The sequence below is a fragment of the Ananas comosus genome, linkage group 7, assembly GCF_001540865.1.
Source record: "Ananas comosus cultivar F153 linkage group 7, ASM154086v1, whole genome shotgun sequence".
NCBI classification, from domain to species: Eukaryota; Viridiplantae; Streptophyta; class Magnoliopsida; order Poales; family Bromeliaceae; genus Ananas; species Ananas comosus.
This window is the reverse complement of record NC_033627.1, coordinates 11848461-11864971: the sequence shown is the minus strand read 5'-3', so window position 1 is coordinate 11864971 and position 16511 is coordinate 11848461. Positions and strand designations below refer to the sequence as shown.

The following is a 16511-nucleotide window of genomic DNA, read 5'->3' as shown; positions in this document are numbered from 1 at the left end:
CCTTTCTTATGTTCCTCACCTTAGATCTAGAGAGAGAGAGAGAGAGAGAGAGAGTGAGTGAGTGATTCTTTCTCTCTCTAGGAATTTAAATCAAACACCACATTGGAGATTTATGAACTTATAGGAGTTACAGCACAGAGATTTTCCGAGGTTTTGATCCATTTCACCATCCGGATTCCTATCAAATTTGAATTTTTAGTGGCCTTTCTCTTGATTTTTCATCATTTTTTTTCTCAAATTCTTTTCATTTCACCTCCAAGATCTAGTAGTTTATATGCTTGAATTGAATCCTGTTTCTTCTTCCTAACAATTATGTGACCATGTTGTTACAGGAATCAAGAATGGATAGATCTCGCGAGAACATCGCAAGCTTGCGAGGTAGATCTCATTTACTAATTACTATCTTCTATAGTTTCTCAGCTTAATTAGAGTACTTCACATCTCCAAGATAGATTCTTTGATTTCGCGCAAAACCAACGAGTTTTCGATTGATTTTGGTGAAGCCCAAGAAGCGGCTCCGATGGAGGGAGTGAGATTCGGAGCGCGAACGGCGAATAACAGCGACCGAAGAGCGTTGCGCGACATCGGAAACCTCGCGGGAGCCCCTCAGAATCCTAATGCAGTGAGAAAGAGGGGATTATCAGAGTAATATATAACTCATACATTTTGTTACTGATCTTAGATTATTTTGAAATCAATAAGCACAATTTCTAATGCTTCTTCTCCTACTCTCTTTTTTTTTTGTAGTGAAAATGCCACAGATGATAAGAAACAATGTGTTTTTCTCGCAGACCGACCGATTACGAGGTTTGAGAAGATCCTCACTCTCTTCTTTTGTTGAAACATTTTGTGTAAATTTTGCTCAAATCTGTTCATGAATTGCAGGAGATTTGCTGCCACTTTAGCAAACCAATCAAGAACTGATGATCACCTGCAGGTAATCTAATCTAATCTAATCTAATCTAATCTAATCTCAGATCAGAAGCTAAACCACTGAGCAATGTCACATAATGTTAGTTCAATCCCTCCAAACTAACAATTTGAATTGTCAATTTTACAGTTCTCGATTGCGACGAGCTCGAGTACTTACCAGAATTTCATCTTGAGAGATGTCGAAGAGACCAAAGAAGAAGAGGTTGCTACTAACATCTTTTCTTAAAAAAATGCGCCACATTCTCTATTAAGGAGTAGTATTCATCATGGCTTCTGAAACAACTTCTCTCAGCATTGAGAAGCAGCAACTAGGCGTACTTGGCCAATTAAGTATGCTTACATTACAATGCGAAGCAATTTAGGAGAATTTTACTGAACTGATTTTTCGAAATAGTTCTGCTCTAACAGTACTTCAGTAAAAACTTCAGTTGGACAAAACAAGTCCGAAAATTTTACAATCGAAATTAAGATGATAAATTAATCGACAACAATTACTAGCGAGATGATCACTTATTAAAGATTGCGAAACACTCGTGTCAGGTGAATATTGAGATAGAAGAGATTGAAATGGAAGATCTAGAAGAGGAAGAGGAGGAAGTTCCAGAAATTGATAGCTGTGATTCAAGTAACCCACTTGCTGTGGTTGATTATGTTCAAGACATTTATAACTTTTATAGAAGGACTGAGGTGAGATTTTTTTCTTTTTTCTTTTTACCCTTTATTTCATCAAATTTGCTTCAATTAATATAATTTTAGTTTGATGCTTCAAAACGCAAAATTGCAGAAAGCCCCCTGTAGTTATTGTGATTTCCATTTGTGCCCCTGAGTACAAAAACCTACATGCTATTTATTTTCTTTACGAAGTGCGTCAAGTTTGCGTCAATTTATATATTTTTGTTTCGAAGCATCAAAATGGTGAGTTGCATAAATAAATATTGTGATCTTTCCATTTTGGTCCCTGAGTATAAAAACCTACATCTTTCCCTCTACAAAGTTCACCAAATAAGAATGCAAAATTGCAGAAATCCCCCTATAAATATTGTGATTTCCACTTTGGTCCTTGAATATGAAAATTTACATACTATTTATTCCCTTTACAAAGTTCATCAAATTTGCTTCAATTTATATATTTTTGATCTGGGCCCCAGTGCACTAAAAACTTACATATCTTTGCACATAAGTTTAAGAGTAAAAAATAGTCTCAACTTTGGAAAGTGAATATTTATTCTATCTATAGGGGGTTTTCTGCATTATTCTAGCCATGTTAAAACCTTTTTAGTTGTACTAAAAACAAAACTATTTGTAAAGTTTAGTCACATTTTCGCTATATTAGCTTATTATTAACTAAACACAAATCTCTAATTTTTATTTTTTCACAGGATTTGGGTTGTGTGTGTCCCAATTACATGTCCAACCAATTTGATATTAATGAGAAGATGCGAGCCATTCTTATTGATTGGCTCATCGAGGTAAAAACTTTTTTTTTTTTACTTAATTTAAAGTTTCTAGGGATTTTTTGCATGTACACCCTTTAGAAGTTAAAGTTTTGCACTTTTACCCTCAGAACTAAGGTACATTTGCTCTTCTATCCTTGGAAATAGTCTATATTTGCTTGTAGGCCTCTCTCTCCCCCCTTGGAAACTTTTTAATGTGAGAATCTCTTTAAAGCACATGCAAATTTGGGCAATTTGTGAGGAGGTATAGATATTAATTTTTAGATATTGAGAGTTCACACGTGAATAGTCCTGTATCTAATAATTAATAAAAGAGTAGTCTATGTTTGTGCACATGCCTAGAGATGTTAATGGGCCGGATTTGGGGCGAATTTTCAAAACCCCAAAATCCCAATCCAACAACCAATTATTCCCATTTGCCATATTTCAAAACTTGTTACATTAAAATTAAAACTTTTAAAATATAAATTCAAAAAATAAAACATCATACATTCATATATATATATTACAATGCAAAATCAATTCTGGTTCGGATTCAGATCTGTTATAGATAAAATTCATACCCGAATTCAAACTCATTGAATTTTTATTTTTTCGTATATCCGTATCCAAAATTATATTCGTTTAGCATCCTGTAAACCTGTCCTATTCAGATTTGGGTTCAGATAAAATTTCAGAAATTCATATCCATTGGCATCCTAAAGATCTTTACAACATGTGATTTTTAAGGAAATGCACGTGCACCCAAATATGGACTATTGCGGAGGACGTAGCTTTGTTAGTTAATTCACGAATTATTCGCAAATTATTGGAAATCCGAATTAAACGGTTCATTTACGAATTTTTTTTTCCAAAAAAAAAAAATTAATCGCGAATTTTTGGGCTAACCGAATAATTCGCAAATTATTCGCAAATTATTCCCAAATTATTGAAAATCTGAATAAAAAACTTATAATTTTTATATTTAAATATAGATTATCTTATATTTTATATTTTATATTTTATATTTTATACCGAATCCGTTTAAGCCGAATTTTTCAACGAATTTAAAAATTAGAAAACANATGACCCCAAAAAAAAAAAAAAAAATCCCAAAATTTAAATCCACTTGATCCCTTCTTTTATTTTTCAAAGAAAAAAAAGAAAACTCTCAAACTCTCATATCTTTTTTTTTTTAAAAAAAAATTATGTGAGTTTCCTCAGGTGCACTACAAGTTTGAGCTTATGGAGGAGACACTGTTCCTCACAGTGAATGTAATAGATAGATTCTTAGCACTCCAAACAGTGGTGAGGAAGAAGCTGCAGTTGGTGGGAGTAACAGCCATGCTTCTTGCATGCAAGTATGAGGAAGTCAGTGTTCCAGTTGTGGATGATCTTGTGCTCATTTGCGATCGCGCCTACACGCGAGGGGAAGTTCTCGAAATGGTAAACAAAAAAAAAAAAAACCCTGTTTTTGAATTAATTATACATTTATGAGGGCGCGTTTGGATTGACGTATCTGTAAATTCGACCGTAACTCAACTTTTTAGGAAGGTTCGGTCGTCATTCGTCAATCATTACTAAGGGGCCGTTTGGTTAGATGTAATTATAAATGCAGTGTAGTTAGAGATGCATGCAGTTGGAAATACAATAGTCATAACTACATGAATCTTGTTTGGTTGGATGTAGTAGAAAGCGCTGCAAGTATAAATAATTTGTTTGATTACATGCAGTTGAGAAATAATTTTTAAAATTTTATTATTTTATATATATGATGGTGAGATTACCTCCAATGTAAAAAAATAATAATAATTTTTATTTAAAAAATATTGAGGTAAGCATATCTTTTATTTAAAATTATTCTCTCCAACTGCTGTAGTTGGAACTGCAGCCAATTTGGGTGTAGTTCGAACTGCTGCAGTTGGGCCTCCTCCTGCAGTTCTTACTGCAGCAATTAGAGTTAAATACATTAAACCAAACACGAAATTTGCATTTACATGTAGTTACAACTGCAGTGCAGTTGCAACTACGTGCAACCAAACGGTCCCTAAGCTGAAAAGATGGTTTAAAGTCATCTTTTGTAATAAGATCATCGCAAATGTAGAGCATCTGACGCAGCAGTCGTTTTCGTAATTTCAAAACACCCTTTTATTACTCAAAAATTTGAATTACATTTCAAGTATGTACTTCAAGTTTGATCTTTAGTTTGATCTTGAAGTTTAACTTTTAACTCTAGTTGATATGGATTAATTATAATATTTTAGTCTATAAATTTTATTTTATGAAATAATCAAGTCCTATTGCAGCTAAACAAAATGTCACATTAACACCAGTGCTCACATCAGCATCATTGCTATTTTGTTTCCTGAAAATTAAAATTTTAGAGACAAAATTGAAATATAGACCGAAATTTGAGGAATAAACTTCTAATAAATCCTTCTTTTGATACAAAACAATCGCTTGTTTATTTGGCTTGACTTGTAAAATAACTTTTTTAAGTCTCGAAGAAAAAGTTGAAAGGATCACAAAATAAAAAGATTAGCGCTTTGGAACGAAATGAAAGGCCGAAATGAGTTTCCGGACCTCGAGTTTAGAAGGACCATTATGAAGTTTCAGTGAGAAATTACTTAAATTAGCTTCTGAAGTTCAAAAGCGAAAGTAGGTGGCATGTAATTTTAATGATTATTTCGCTTTTTAAAGAGATAACAAATATTAATTATAAAACTAATTTTTTTTAAAATTTTCTTTTTTTTAATTTTTTTAAAATTAAATTTGCTTATCTTTGTTAATTTCTTCAGGAGAGGTTGATGGTGAACACACTGCAGTTCAACATGTCTGTGCCAACTCCTTATGTCTTCATGAGAAGGTTCCTCAAGGCTGCTCAATCTGATAAGAAGGTGAGTGATCCCCTCACCTTTTCTTTTCTTTTTTTTTTTTCTTTTTATTTATTTTCTTTTTTTTTTGTAACATATAAGAATATTTGTGATGTCGAAATTGACATTTCACTTATTTACTGTTAAAATATAAAACAGTTCTCTAACAATAACAAACCAGATAAGTATATTTGAAAATATTAGAACTTTTATAAGAATAACATATGAAAGTTGAACTTTTTAGAAATATATTTATAATTTACTATGTTTACAGGAATCTGTATGTATTTAACCCTTATTATTATTACCATAAAGATAATAACATCTTTTTTTCATTTATTATTATCATTATTATTATTTTTTTCCCTCTTTAAATTTGAGCCAGGTAGAGCTCCTATCATTTTTCCTCATTGAGCTCTCCCTTGTGGAGTACCAAATGCTCAAATTTCGCCCTTCGCACTTGGCCGCTGCAGCAATTTACACTGCTCAGAGCACACTCAGTGGGTTCAAGCACTGGAGCAAAGCTTGTAAGATGCACACCATGTACTCAGAAGAGCAACTTTTGTGAGCACTTCTTTTCCTCCCCCCCCCCCCCCCCNCCCCCCCTCCTTTCTAAATTAAGTCTCTAATTTGAATTCGGAATTGATTTTGCTAGAGCTTTTTCTTTGCGATCGCTAGAGTTTAAAGTATGATTAGATTCAATGTATATGTTCTATCTAGTGACGGAGCAGCTGAAGTGAGGCTCTCACAGTGACCATGGCCCTCTCAATTTTTAAAATTTACATATAAGTCATTTATAGTAAATTTAAGGGTTAATTTCATACAGGTTTCTACGGATATAGTGGATGACAAGTATATTTCTGTAAAGTTTAACTTTCATCTGTTGTCCATGTTAAAGTCCTGATGTTTTCAAATATATTCCTGCCGTTAGAATTCATTAGAAAAATTTAGTTAACTATAGGTTAAATACTTAACCCTAGTTAGTTTTTGACATTTTTACTTGTCTTATATTATACTGTTATGGTTTTTGAAGGGACGTATTTGTGATGACAAAATTGAAAATATAAATGGTTCTCTAACGGTAATAAATCAGAGGGATATATTTAAAAATATTAAAACTTTTGTAGGGACAATATATGAAAGTTGAACTTTGTAAGAATATATTTGTCATTCACTTTGTTTGCAGGACCCTGTATGAGATTAACCCTAAAAATTACATACAAGTCCTTTATGGTAAAAATTTAAATATTACAATTTCAATTTTAGGGGGGCCAAATTGATTTTTTTAATACAACTTGTGTCCCAATCTTTTTCCAAACCCCTCGGCCCTTTTTCTTCAGTTTTTATAGTCTTGCTCCTCCTTGAGCACATTGTCGCTATTGTCGCTAGCAATAGATAGTCAGTGAATCTGAAAAATTCTTTTCCTTACTATTCTACAACTTCTCTGCCAAACTTACATATTGGCCCTCCGAATCTTAATTTCTAGCTTCATCCCTGATTCTGTCAATAGTAAATATTATTTTGGTAATATCAATTTATATATAAAGATATTTCGTAATGTTTATACTTGAAAGTTTTAATTTTATAAAGATACTCGGATGGTACAGACCTCTTAAAATTTTAATTTTACTATTCGAACTTTCAATTTATTTAATTTGACGTCGTCAACGGTGCTTTAACTTTAAATTTCACGCTAATTATTTATTTTAATAAATTTCTATAGTTGCGAGAATTACATGAAATATAATAACTAAGCAGGTAAAGATAAACGATGCATTCGAATTTTTTAAAGTCAAAATGATGTTGACTTATTCAAATCAAATAAATTGAAAGATTGAAAAGTAAAATCAAAATTTTAAAAGATTGGATAGCCGAATCAAAATTATCCATAATTCAGAAAAATTATATATGTTTTTATCTAAATTGTATAATTAGGTCACACTTCTTACTTAAACACATAGCTTCTGAGTTTCTCATTTTTGCAATTCCGTCCCTGACCATGAAAAATACCAAAGTGTTCTATGTTCAAAAAAAAAAAAGATATATATTTTACTCGTTTTACTTGAAACAAGTCTAAACAATTTTTCTAGTAGGAAAAGATAACGTATTGTTTATTTATTTTATTTTATTTTATTTTATTTTTCTTCAAACAGGTCAGAGATGGAATTACAATAGATAAGAAAGTTCAAGAAATAAAGTGTATTTAATCCAATAATTTATACACATTTTGCAAAATTCTTAGGTAAGTTTTTGCATGAGGATGCATTTAAACAAGGGGTCAATTTAATTGGCTTTTTTTTTTGCTCAATTCCAAAAAGTTCCTCTATAAACACTCATTTTTTTCACTTTTCTTTCCTAACTTTAAAAAATTTATATTTTCTTCCTTTAAACTTTCAAAAATGCATTCAGGAGTTACGGTGTTAATGAAGAGAACAAAATAACCAAATTATTCTTACTTTTTTTATAAAATAAGATATTTTGAAGAGTATTTTCGGTATAAATCATAAGAATCTGACGGAGAAGTACTAAATGCAATAATTTGAAATATTAAAAAGGTAAAATATAGGTTTTTAAAAGTTAGAAAAGAAAAGAGAAAAAACGAGTATTTATAAAATTTTTTTTTTTTTGTAATNCTTAGCTTAGAGCCCTTTTACAGTAAAAAAAACATATCACTCATATGTATGTTTCCTTTGTTATAAATCTCTTCTTCTTACAGAGAATGCTCTAAAGCAATGGTGGAGTTTCATCAAAGAGCAGGACAAGGGAGTCTCACAGGGGTTCACAGAAAATACACTGCATTTAAGTATGGATGCGCCGCGAAACACGAACCGGCTCTCTTCTTACTGGACATTAGACCCGCAAATTGCTGATTTTATGAGGGCTTTATTGACAAATTTACGTGAATCCAGGGTTAATTTCATACAGGTCCCTGCTAACATAGTGAATGACAAATATATCTTTATAAAGTTCAACTTTCATATATTATTTCTACAAAAGTTCTGATATTTTCAAATATATTCCTGCTGTTAACTGTAGATTAAATACTTAATCTTGGTTAGTTTTTGATATTTTTATCCTCTTATATTATACTGTTATGACTTTTGGAGAGATATATTTGTGATGGCAAAATTGAAAATATAAACGATTCTCTAACGGTAACAAACCAGAGAGACATATTTGAAAATATTAGAATTTTTGTAGGGACAACACATGAAGTTTAACTTTGTAGTGATATATTTGTCATTCACTATATTTGTAAGAAACTGTATGAAATTAATCTAATGATCTAACTCATGTTGGAGTGTTATTATTACATTTGTGCAACATAAGTTGCTAAAACATATGCAACAAAGTGTTGCAGAAACCTAGTGTTGTTGTTGTTGTTGTTGTTGTTGTTGTGTTGTATTATTGATAGGTTTCTAAGTTGTTGATGAGAGAACTAATACCTAAGAGGAGGTTGTGATGATTCAATTTATTGGAGCTTATTCCACAATTTATGTAGAAAAAAAAAATTGATTTAGGTGTCATTGTTCACATGAAGGAAATAAATTGGAACTTTAGCTCAATTCTTAATTTTAGTGGTTTGTTCTTCTCTTGTGGTTCATTATTTTATTTATTTCAAGCACAATAAAGAGATTTTGTTTTAGTAAATTAAAATTGTATTTTGATATTTGAACTTTTAAACTCAACATTCGATATTTTGTGAATTGCAATGCTTTTAAAAATTGTTGTCCAAACTTCTGTAACACAACAGAGATCATCATATGATTCTTTTAGCTTCAGAAAATTTAAGTGTCTGTCATCTTTAGAAAGAAATTAAAATATTTTTATGTACAAATTTTAGGTAACGCTTGGTTAAAGTAAAAAAACTTTTGGTAAATTACACTCGCTAGTCTCAAACTATCTTGTGAATTGTTATCTTTTTATTGTCTTTTTTTTTTCCTACAAAATTCATATATGGAATAACAGCTATTATTGTGCTGTACCAAAAAAATTCTAAAATGTGCCAGTCACGTACGTTATGTGGCGTGACGTAATCAATCACAATTAACCCCTAGGTTCACCCACCCCATCATGATTTATAAAAAAAATATTTTATTATACTGTTCCCTCAATGTGAGATATTTGATTGGCTACATATTGCTGACGTGGTGTGATTGTTACTCAGAAGACTTTCTCGCTATACAAAGGCCGTTGATTAATTGGGCTCAGTGGCGGACCTCTATGGTTGTTTTTTTTTTTATTTCCAAGAGAAAAATAGCATGTTGTACGTTCTTTAGCATATTATACATTATCCACTTTGTTTTTTTTAGAAATGAACTTAAATGAAATGTGAAAGAAACTAGGCTTTGAAGCTGGGACTTTCAAGTACTTACTATTAAGTCCTTTGTCACTTGCGCTCGAGTGGAGTCCTCTCCGACTACGCTTCATTGGGGAGCCCTAATTCGTCGGCACGCGATAATTTTATCTCTATTGAAGAATTATAATCTTTCCTTTTAGGGCTTTTTTTTAGTTCTCGTATTGAAAAATATCTAGCAAATCATTGAATGAGTTGGGGAGTCCCAATTCGTCGTCACGTGGTAATTTTATCTCTATTGAAGAATTATAATCTTTACTTTTAGGATTTTTTTTTTATTTTAGTATTAAAACATATCTAACAAATTATTAAATGAACACAAAATTAACACGTGACAGGGTTAATCCTATAATTTATGGGGATCAATTTAACCCACTCACAAAAAAAGAAAAAAAGAAAAAATTACCTCATCTTTAAAAAGTGGGGCCCACCTCATAATTCATTCATTGATCCTATGTGGAACCTACTATAATATGATTCCCAAAGTTATGAACTTGAATATCTAAGTGTTTTTTTTAAAAAATCTATTAAATATAAAGAATAATTGTAATGCTAAATGATTCATATTTCATTTCCATTCAATTTTAATTAACAATTATATTTGTTAACTTTTTTAGATCCACCACTCATTGGGCTTTGATTTATGATGAGAATTGCACAATTTCGTTACATCCTTTAATATTATTATTTTCAAAAATAGGGATAATTTTCTATATACCCTTCATGCGTTCGGAAATATTCAATCTATCCCTACTTTTTTTTTCTTTCTAAAATGCTTCTCATATGTTCCACCGTTATTCCAAAATACCGCCGCAGTTATCCCCTGTTACTTAACTCGGGTTAAACATGGGTTAAATCTATACTAGAGTTAAAATCTAAACAAAATACCTATTTTGCCCCTACCTTATTATACTAATCCCTAAGATTATCCCCTCTTTCTTTCCCAACTTGGTCGCCACCACCGGCCGGCTCCTCCGCCTCCACCTCGCCTCATCTCCTCCCACACCTCCACCTCCAACACCACCCCTCTCATCGCACTCGTCGTCCTCTTCCACCGCTGCTCTCGTCGTCGCCGTCGTCCACCTTCTTCACCGCCTTGGCCGGCGCCGGGAGCAAGAGGGCCACAGCGACGATCCCATCTCTCGCCGCTCTCATCGTCCTTCTCCTCCTCTGCTGCCTTGGCCGGCGCCGAGAGCAAGAGGGCCGCAACACCATCGGACCCCTACACGCCCTCTGCTCCGGATCCGGCTGAAAGGCAAATAAGAAAAGTATTTGCTATATGAAGGGTATAAAAGAAAAGTTTGTTACTATACAAGGGTATATTGGAATGGGCAAAATGGTAATTTTTCAGAGATAACGGCAGCTCACTAACGGAACTCAACTCCAGGGGTATTTTAGAAAAACTTGGAACATAAGAAGGGTATTTTCAATATTAGCCTTCTAAGAGGGGTAAATAAGAAAACCAGAAACTTTTCAGGGGTATATAGGCAATTGCCCCTCAAAAATAAGTATGTAAAAAATAAATTTTTTCTACTTAATTTTGAGAAGGATAGTGTGGAATATCTACTATTATTCCCGCTTTATTTCTCTACCAAGTTATGCTATGCTTACATATTTTACATCTAGCTAATTTACATTCTAAAATTTTAATTCATACTTAATACAATCCATAAAAAAAAACATAAAATTCAGAAACTATTAATTATATAATTAATAGAAATCTAATGTACCATAGTTTGTAAACTACTAGAAGTTTAGGAGAAACTCATGAAAATTTAACGGTCAACTAATAATTATCAGTTTTTCTAAATAAATTTGAATGTTGTAAAGCTTGAAAATTTTTAGTAATTATTAAAATAGAGGGATAAGTGTGTATTTTTAAAATTTTATAGAAATACATATAAAATTATTATAATATAAGAATATATCTAATGGATGAGAATTTTTTGCTAGTCAAATAATGTGAGTACCGAATCAAACCCACCCATTGAATAAGTTAGATGTATAATATATAAGAGGACTTAAAATTTTTGGTGTGTTTGGTTCGGATTGTCCTGCCAAGATTACAAGAAATCCTGTCAGAAGTCAGAACTACTGCATTTGGTTCATCCAGTTCGTAATCTGATCGGTAATATAGCATTACAGATAATGCAGGATTACATCGAAAATATTATCAAGCGAAGAATGGGTATCTCATATTACTGATGGCGGTTTATCTTGTATATTATGTAAAATTATAAGTTTATCCTTACTCTTTCAATGTGTCAGTTTTACAATTTTTATTTAAAATTTTAAATTTTATAAGAGGGCTTAGGGTTAGGGGTATTGGTAATAAAAGTGTTCAGGGATTAGGGGCATTGATGGTAATTTTATATCCTTGTACGATATTTATTTATTTATTTATTTATTTATTTTAAGAAAAAGTTAGCATGCTACTCGCTTCATTTATTCAGGATGTGAATTAAGCTACATGGGTGAGGCATCAAGGCTTCGTTCATTCAGTATCCTTGTACGATATTGGTGATATATTTGTATGTTTATAGAGGTAATGGTGATATTTCCAACTTTGGAGGGGTATTTTGATATTTTGAAATTTTAGAGGGAAAGGTTTGGAATTGCCCCAAAAAAAGGAAAGTAAAAAAAAAAAAAAACATACAAAACTTTATTTGAATTATACTATGTAACTTTTTAATTTGTTTAATTTGAGTCAGTTAACGACATTTTAACTTTAAAATTCAAGCCAATTACTTAATTTATTATATTTATAGTTGTGAGAATTGCATAAAGTATTCTAACTAAACTTATAAATATAAATAACATTTCAAATTTTAAAGTTAAACTATTATTGATTGACTCGAATCAAAACAAATTGAAAGATTTGAGAGTAAAATAAAAATTTTAAAAGGCTGAATAACCAAAATCAAAATGCTCCACACTTCATGCAAGTTATGTATATTTTTATAAAATAAAAATAATATTTCAAAAACTAAGTCAAATAGCGATCCGAAAGTGTTACCAGGTCAAAAATCATAACTCAACACTGCAAAAGTGACATCTGCAAGGCATCATAAATATTTAATTATTTTTTTAATTTTATTATATTGAAATATATTAATATTAATAATAATATTATTTTTATTTATTATACTTAATTATAGAATATTAATTTTCAATCAAATTAAACAGATAAAATTTTTCAAAATTTAAATTTTATAATAAATATAAAAAATTTAGGGAAAACTTCAAAAACCCCACCTATGGTTTCGTAGTTCTCACTTTGCCCCGCTGTGGTTTAAAACGTATCAATTTGCCCCCCGTGGTTTCTTTTTTCTCTTTTCTTATCAATTTCATTATTTTTTTTCTTAAATCAGTGATAAAGTTAAAATTAAAGGATACTAAAGTGAATTTTTGATAAATCTAGATGGGTATCTAAAGTTTTTTGTATATAATTTAATGAAATATTAACGAAAAAGCTATCGAAAAGATAAAAACGAAACTACAGGAGGTAAATTGATACATTTTAAACCACAGGGGGGTAAAGTGAGAAACTACGAAACCACAAGGAGTTTGTTTGAAGTTTTTCCTAAAATTTAATAACACTAATGAAGCAAAAAAATAAAAAAAACACAGCCAATTTTTTTAGAACTAACCCAGTTCACTGGTTAAACTGCCGGTTCATGCAGTTCAAAATAGATTTTTAACTTATCCACTTTAATAAAATGAATTAAATCACTTTATTAACTCATCAGGATGATCAGAATTTTAAAACATAAAAAAAAACAAAAAAACTGCTGTGCCATCTTGTAGATGCTGACCTGTGACAGCTACTCCCTGCTCACCTGATCTTATCCTTCGAAGAAAAAGTCAAACAAAAAATATATTTTTTTCCACCTAAAAATAAAAATTAATTAATTGCTAATAAATTTGTGGTGCCAATTTTTTCCACCATTTTTTAAAATTCATTTTCCTTAGCCACTTGTTTTGGATATTTTGTTTGTTAAGGTGCCCATTATTATAAGAAGGGTTTAATTGCATACAGGTCCCCGTAAATATAATAAATTGTAGATATATTCCTATAAAGTTTAATATTTATAAATTATTCCTGCAAAAGTCCTAATATTTTCAGCTATGTCTCTGTCGTTAGAATCGATTAGAAAAGTTTAGTTAACCATTGGTTAAATACTTTACCGTGATTAATTTTTGACATTTTTACCCCTCTTATATTATACTGTTATAATTTTTAGAAGAACATATTTATGATAGTAAAACTGAAAATATAAGCAGTTTTCTAATGATTCTCTAACCGTAACAAATCAGAGGGTCATATCTGAAAACATTAGAATTTTTGCTAGAATAACTTAGAAAATTTGAACTTTATAGGGATATATTTATAAATTCGTTACATATACAGGGACCTGTATGCAATTAATCCTTATAAGAATGTAGGGCCATAATTTACGCAAGAGTGAAAAATGCATGGAGATACCCGCACCTCTTGGACGATTCCAAATCGCTCCTTAGATACCTTCTTAATTTTAAATGTTTTAAATTTAGGTATCTTTATTACATATTTGCTTTCAAATTTACTAATAATATTCTTATATTGAATTAAGCTGGAAACTTCTAGAACTAATTAGAAAAATAAACTTTGGTATTTGATTTTGACGATGTAGCACCTCATATATCTATCGACATCGTTAAATATAATTTAGACTATTTTAACTTTAAATAAATTATAAATCAAATTTCCTACTTTTCTCGCATTATTTGTTTAGTTATCAAATATTCTCAAATTAATTTCATATTAGTTATTAAAAATTAGTAATTTTGGAACCGCCATGAATAATAGCCAAATATTATTGGAAAATTACAGATATGTTTTTTAAAAAGTTTAAATAGTTAAGTTATAGGGTAAATTACATTATTACCTCTTGAACTTTTGGCGAAATTTCACTTTACCCCTCGAACTCTTAAAATGGGTATCTAACCCCCTAAACTTTAATATTTCATTCATGTTACCCCTTCCGTCAGTTTTCCGTCAAGTTCCATTAACCGGAAACTGGCGGAATGAGTAAAACGAATTAAATATTAGAGTTTAGGGTGTTAGATGTCTATTTTAGGAGTTTGGGGGGTTAAGTGAAACTCGCCAAAAGTTCAGGAGGTAGCAGTGCAATTTACCCTGTAGGACTCGTGACTATAAATTATTTTATTATAATATGTTACTTATGGATTGACTACTAACTCTCAAGTTAGTGATCAAGCTTGATTTTGAATTTATATATATTTTTTATTCTAAAATAAATCATACCATAATTTATCCTATATTTTATTGTAATAAAANATTTATCCCTATAAAGTTTAATATTTATAAATTATTTCTGCAAAAGTTCTAATATTTTCATATATGTCTCTGTCGTTAGAATCGATTAGAAAAGTTTAGTTAACCATTGGTTAAATATTTTACCGTGATTAATTTTTGACATTTTTATCCCTCTTATATTACACTGTTATAATATTTTGAAGAACATACTTATGATAGTAAAACTGAAAATATAAGTAGTTTTCTAATGGTTTTCTAACCGTAACAAATCAGAGGGTCATACCCGAAAACATTAAAATTTTTGCTAAAATAACTTATAAAATTTGAACTTTAAAGGTATATATTTAAAAATTCATTATATATGCGGGGACCTGTATGCAATTAACCCTTATAAGAATGTAGGGCCATAATTTACACAAGAGTGAAAAATGCATGGAGAACCCGCACCTCTTGGACGATTCCAAATCGCTCCTTAGATACCTTCTTAATTTTAAATGTTTTAAATTTAGGTATCTTAATTACATATTTGCTTTCAAATTTACTAATAATATTCTTATATTGAATTAAGCTGGAAACTTCTAGAACTAATCAGAAAAATACACTTTCGTATTTGATTTTGACGATGTAGCACCTCAGATATCTATCGACATCGTTAAATATAATTTAGATTATTTTAACTTTAAATAAATTATAAATGAAATTTCCTACTTTTCTCGCATTATTTGTTTAGTTATCAAATATTCTCAAATTAATTTCATATTAGTTATTAAAAATTAGTAATTTTGGAACTGCCATGAATAATAGCCAAATATTATTGGAAAATTACAAATATGTTTTTTAAAAAGTTTAAATCGTTAAGTTATAGGGTAAATTGCATTATTACCCCTTGAACTTTTGACGAAGTTTGACTTTACCCATCGAACTTCTAAAATTGACATCTAACCCTCTAAACTTTAATATTTCATTCATGTTACCCCTTCCATCAGTTTTCCGTCAAGCTCCATTAACCGGAAACTGACGGAAGGGGTAAAACGAATTAAATATTAGAGTTTAGGATGTTAGATGTCCATTTTAGGAGTTTCGGGGGTTAAGTGAAACTCGCCAAAAGTTCAGAAGGTAGCAGTGCAATTTACTCTGTAGGACTCGTGACTATAAATTATTTTATTATAATATGTTACTTATGGATTGACTACTAACTCTCAAGTTAGTGATCAAGCTTGATTTTGAATTTATATATATTTTTTATTCTAAAATAAATCATACCATAATTTATCCTATATTTTATTGTAATAAAATAAAAGCNACGATTCACCGCTTTCATAAAAAATATTCGCCCTCCCACCTACGTGGTAAAAGGAGGATTAGTTTTACAAATATAACTTTGGGGTAAATTGCATTGTTACCCCCCTGAACTTTTGGCGAAGTTTCACTTTACCCCTTGAACTCCTAAAATGGATATCTAACACCCTAAACTCTAATATTTCATTCATATTACCCCTTCCGTCAATTTCCCGTCAAGCTCCGTTAACTGAAAACTGACGAAAGGAGTAAAACGAATGAAATATTAGAGTTTAGGGTGTTAGATGTCTATTTTA

General features: G+C 30.7%; 1 protein-coding gene across 2 annotated transcripts; it reads left to right on the top strand.

Annotated features, from left to right (window-relative positions):
* Positions 1-8256, top strand: LOC109712497 (G2/mitotic-specific cyclin-2-like). Of its 2 annotated transcripts, none has more exons than XM_020236082.1 (12): positions 1-150; positions 333-378; positions 504-645; positions 748-807; positions 886-937; positions 1061-1135; positions 1474-1620; positions 2313-2402; positions 3591-3812; positions 5165-5263; positions 5625-5803; positions 7956-8256. In XM_020236082.1, exons 2-12 carry the CDS (start codon positions 342-344, stop codon positions 8107-8109), a joined length of 1257 nt encoding a protein of 418 aa, XP_020091671.1. In that variant the 5' UTR covers positions 1-150; positions 333-341; the 3' UTR covers positions 8110-8256. The 2 variants fall into 2 exon arrangements, with proteins under 2 accessions (XP_020091671.1, XP_020091672.1); XM_020236083.1 differs by having other exon boundaries at positions 5713-5803; positions 7956-8093.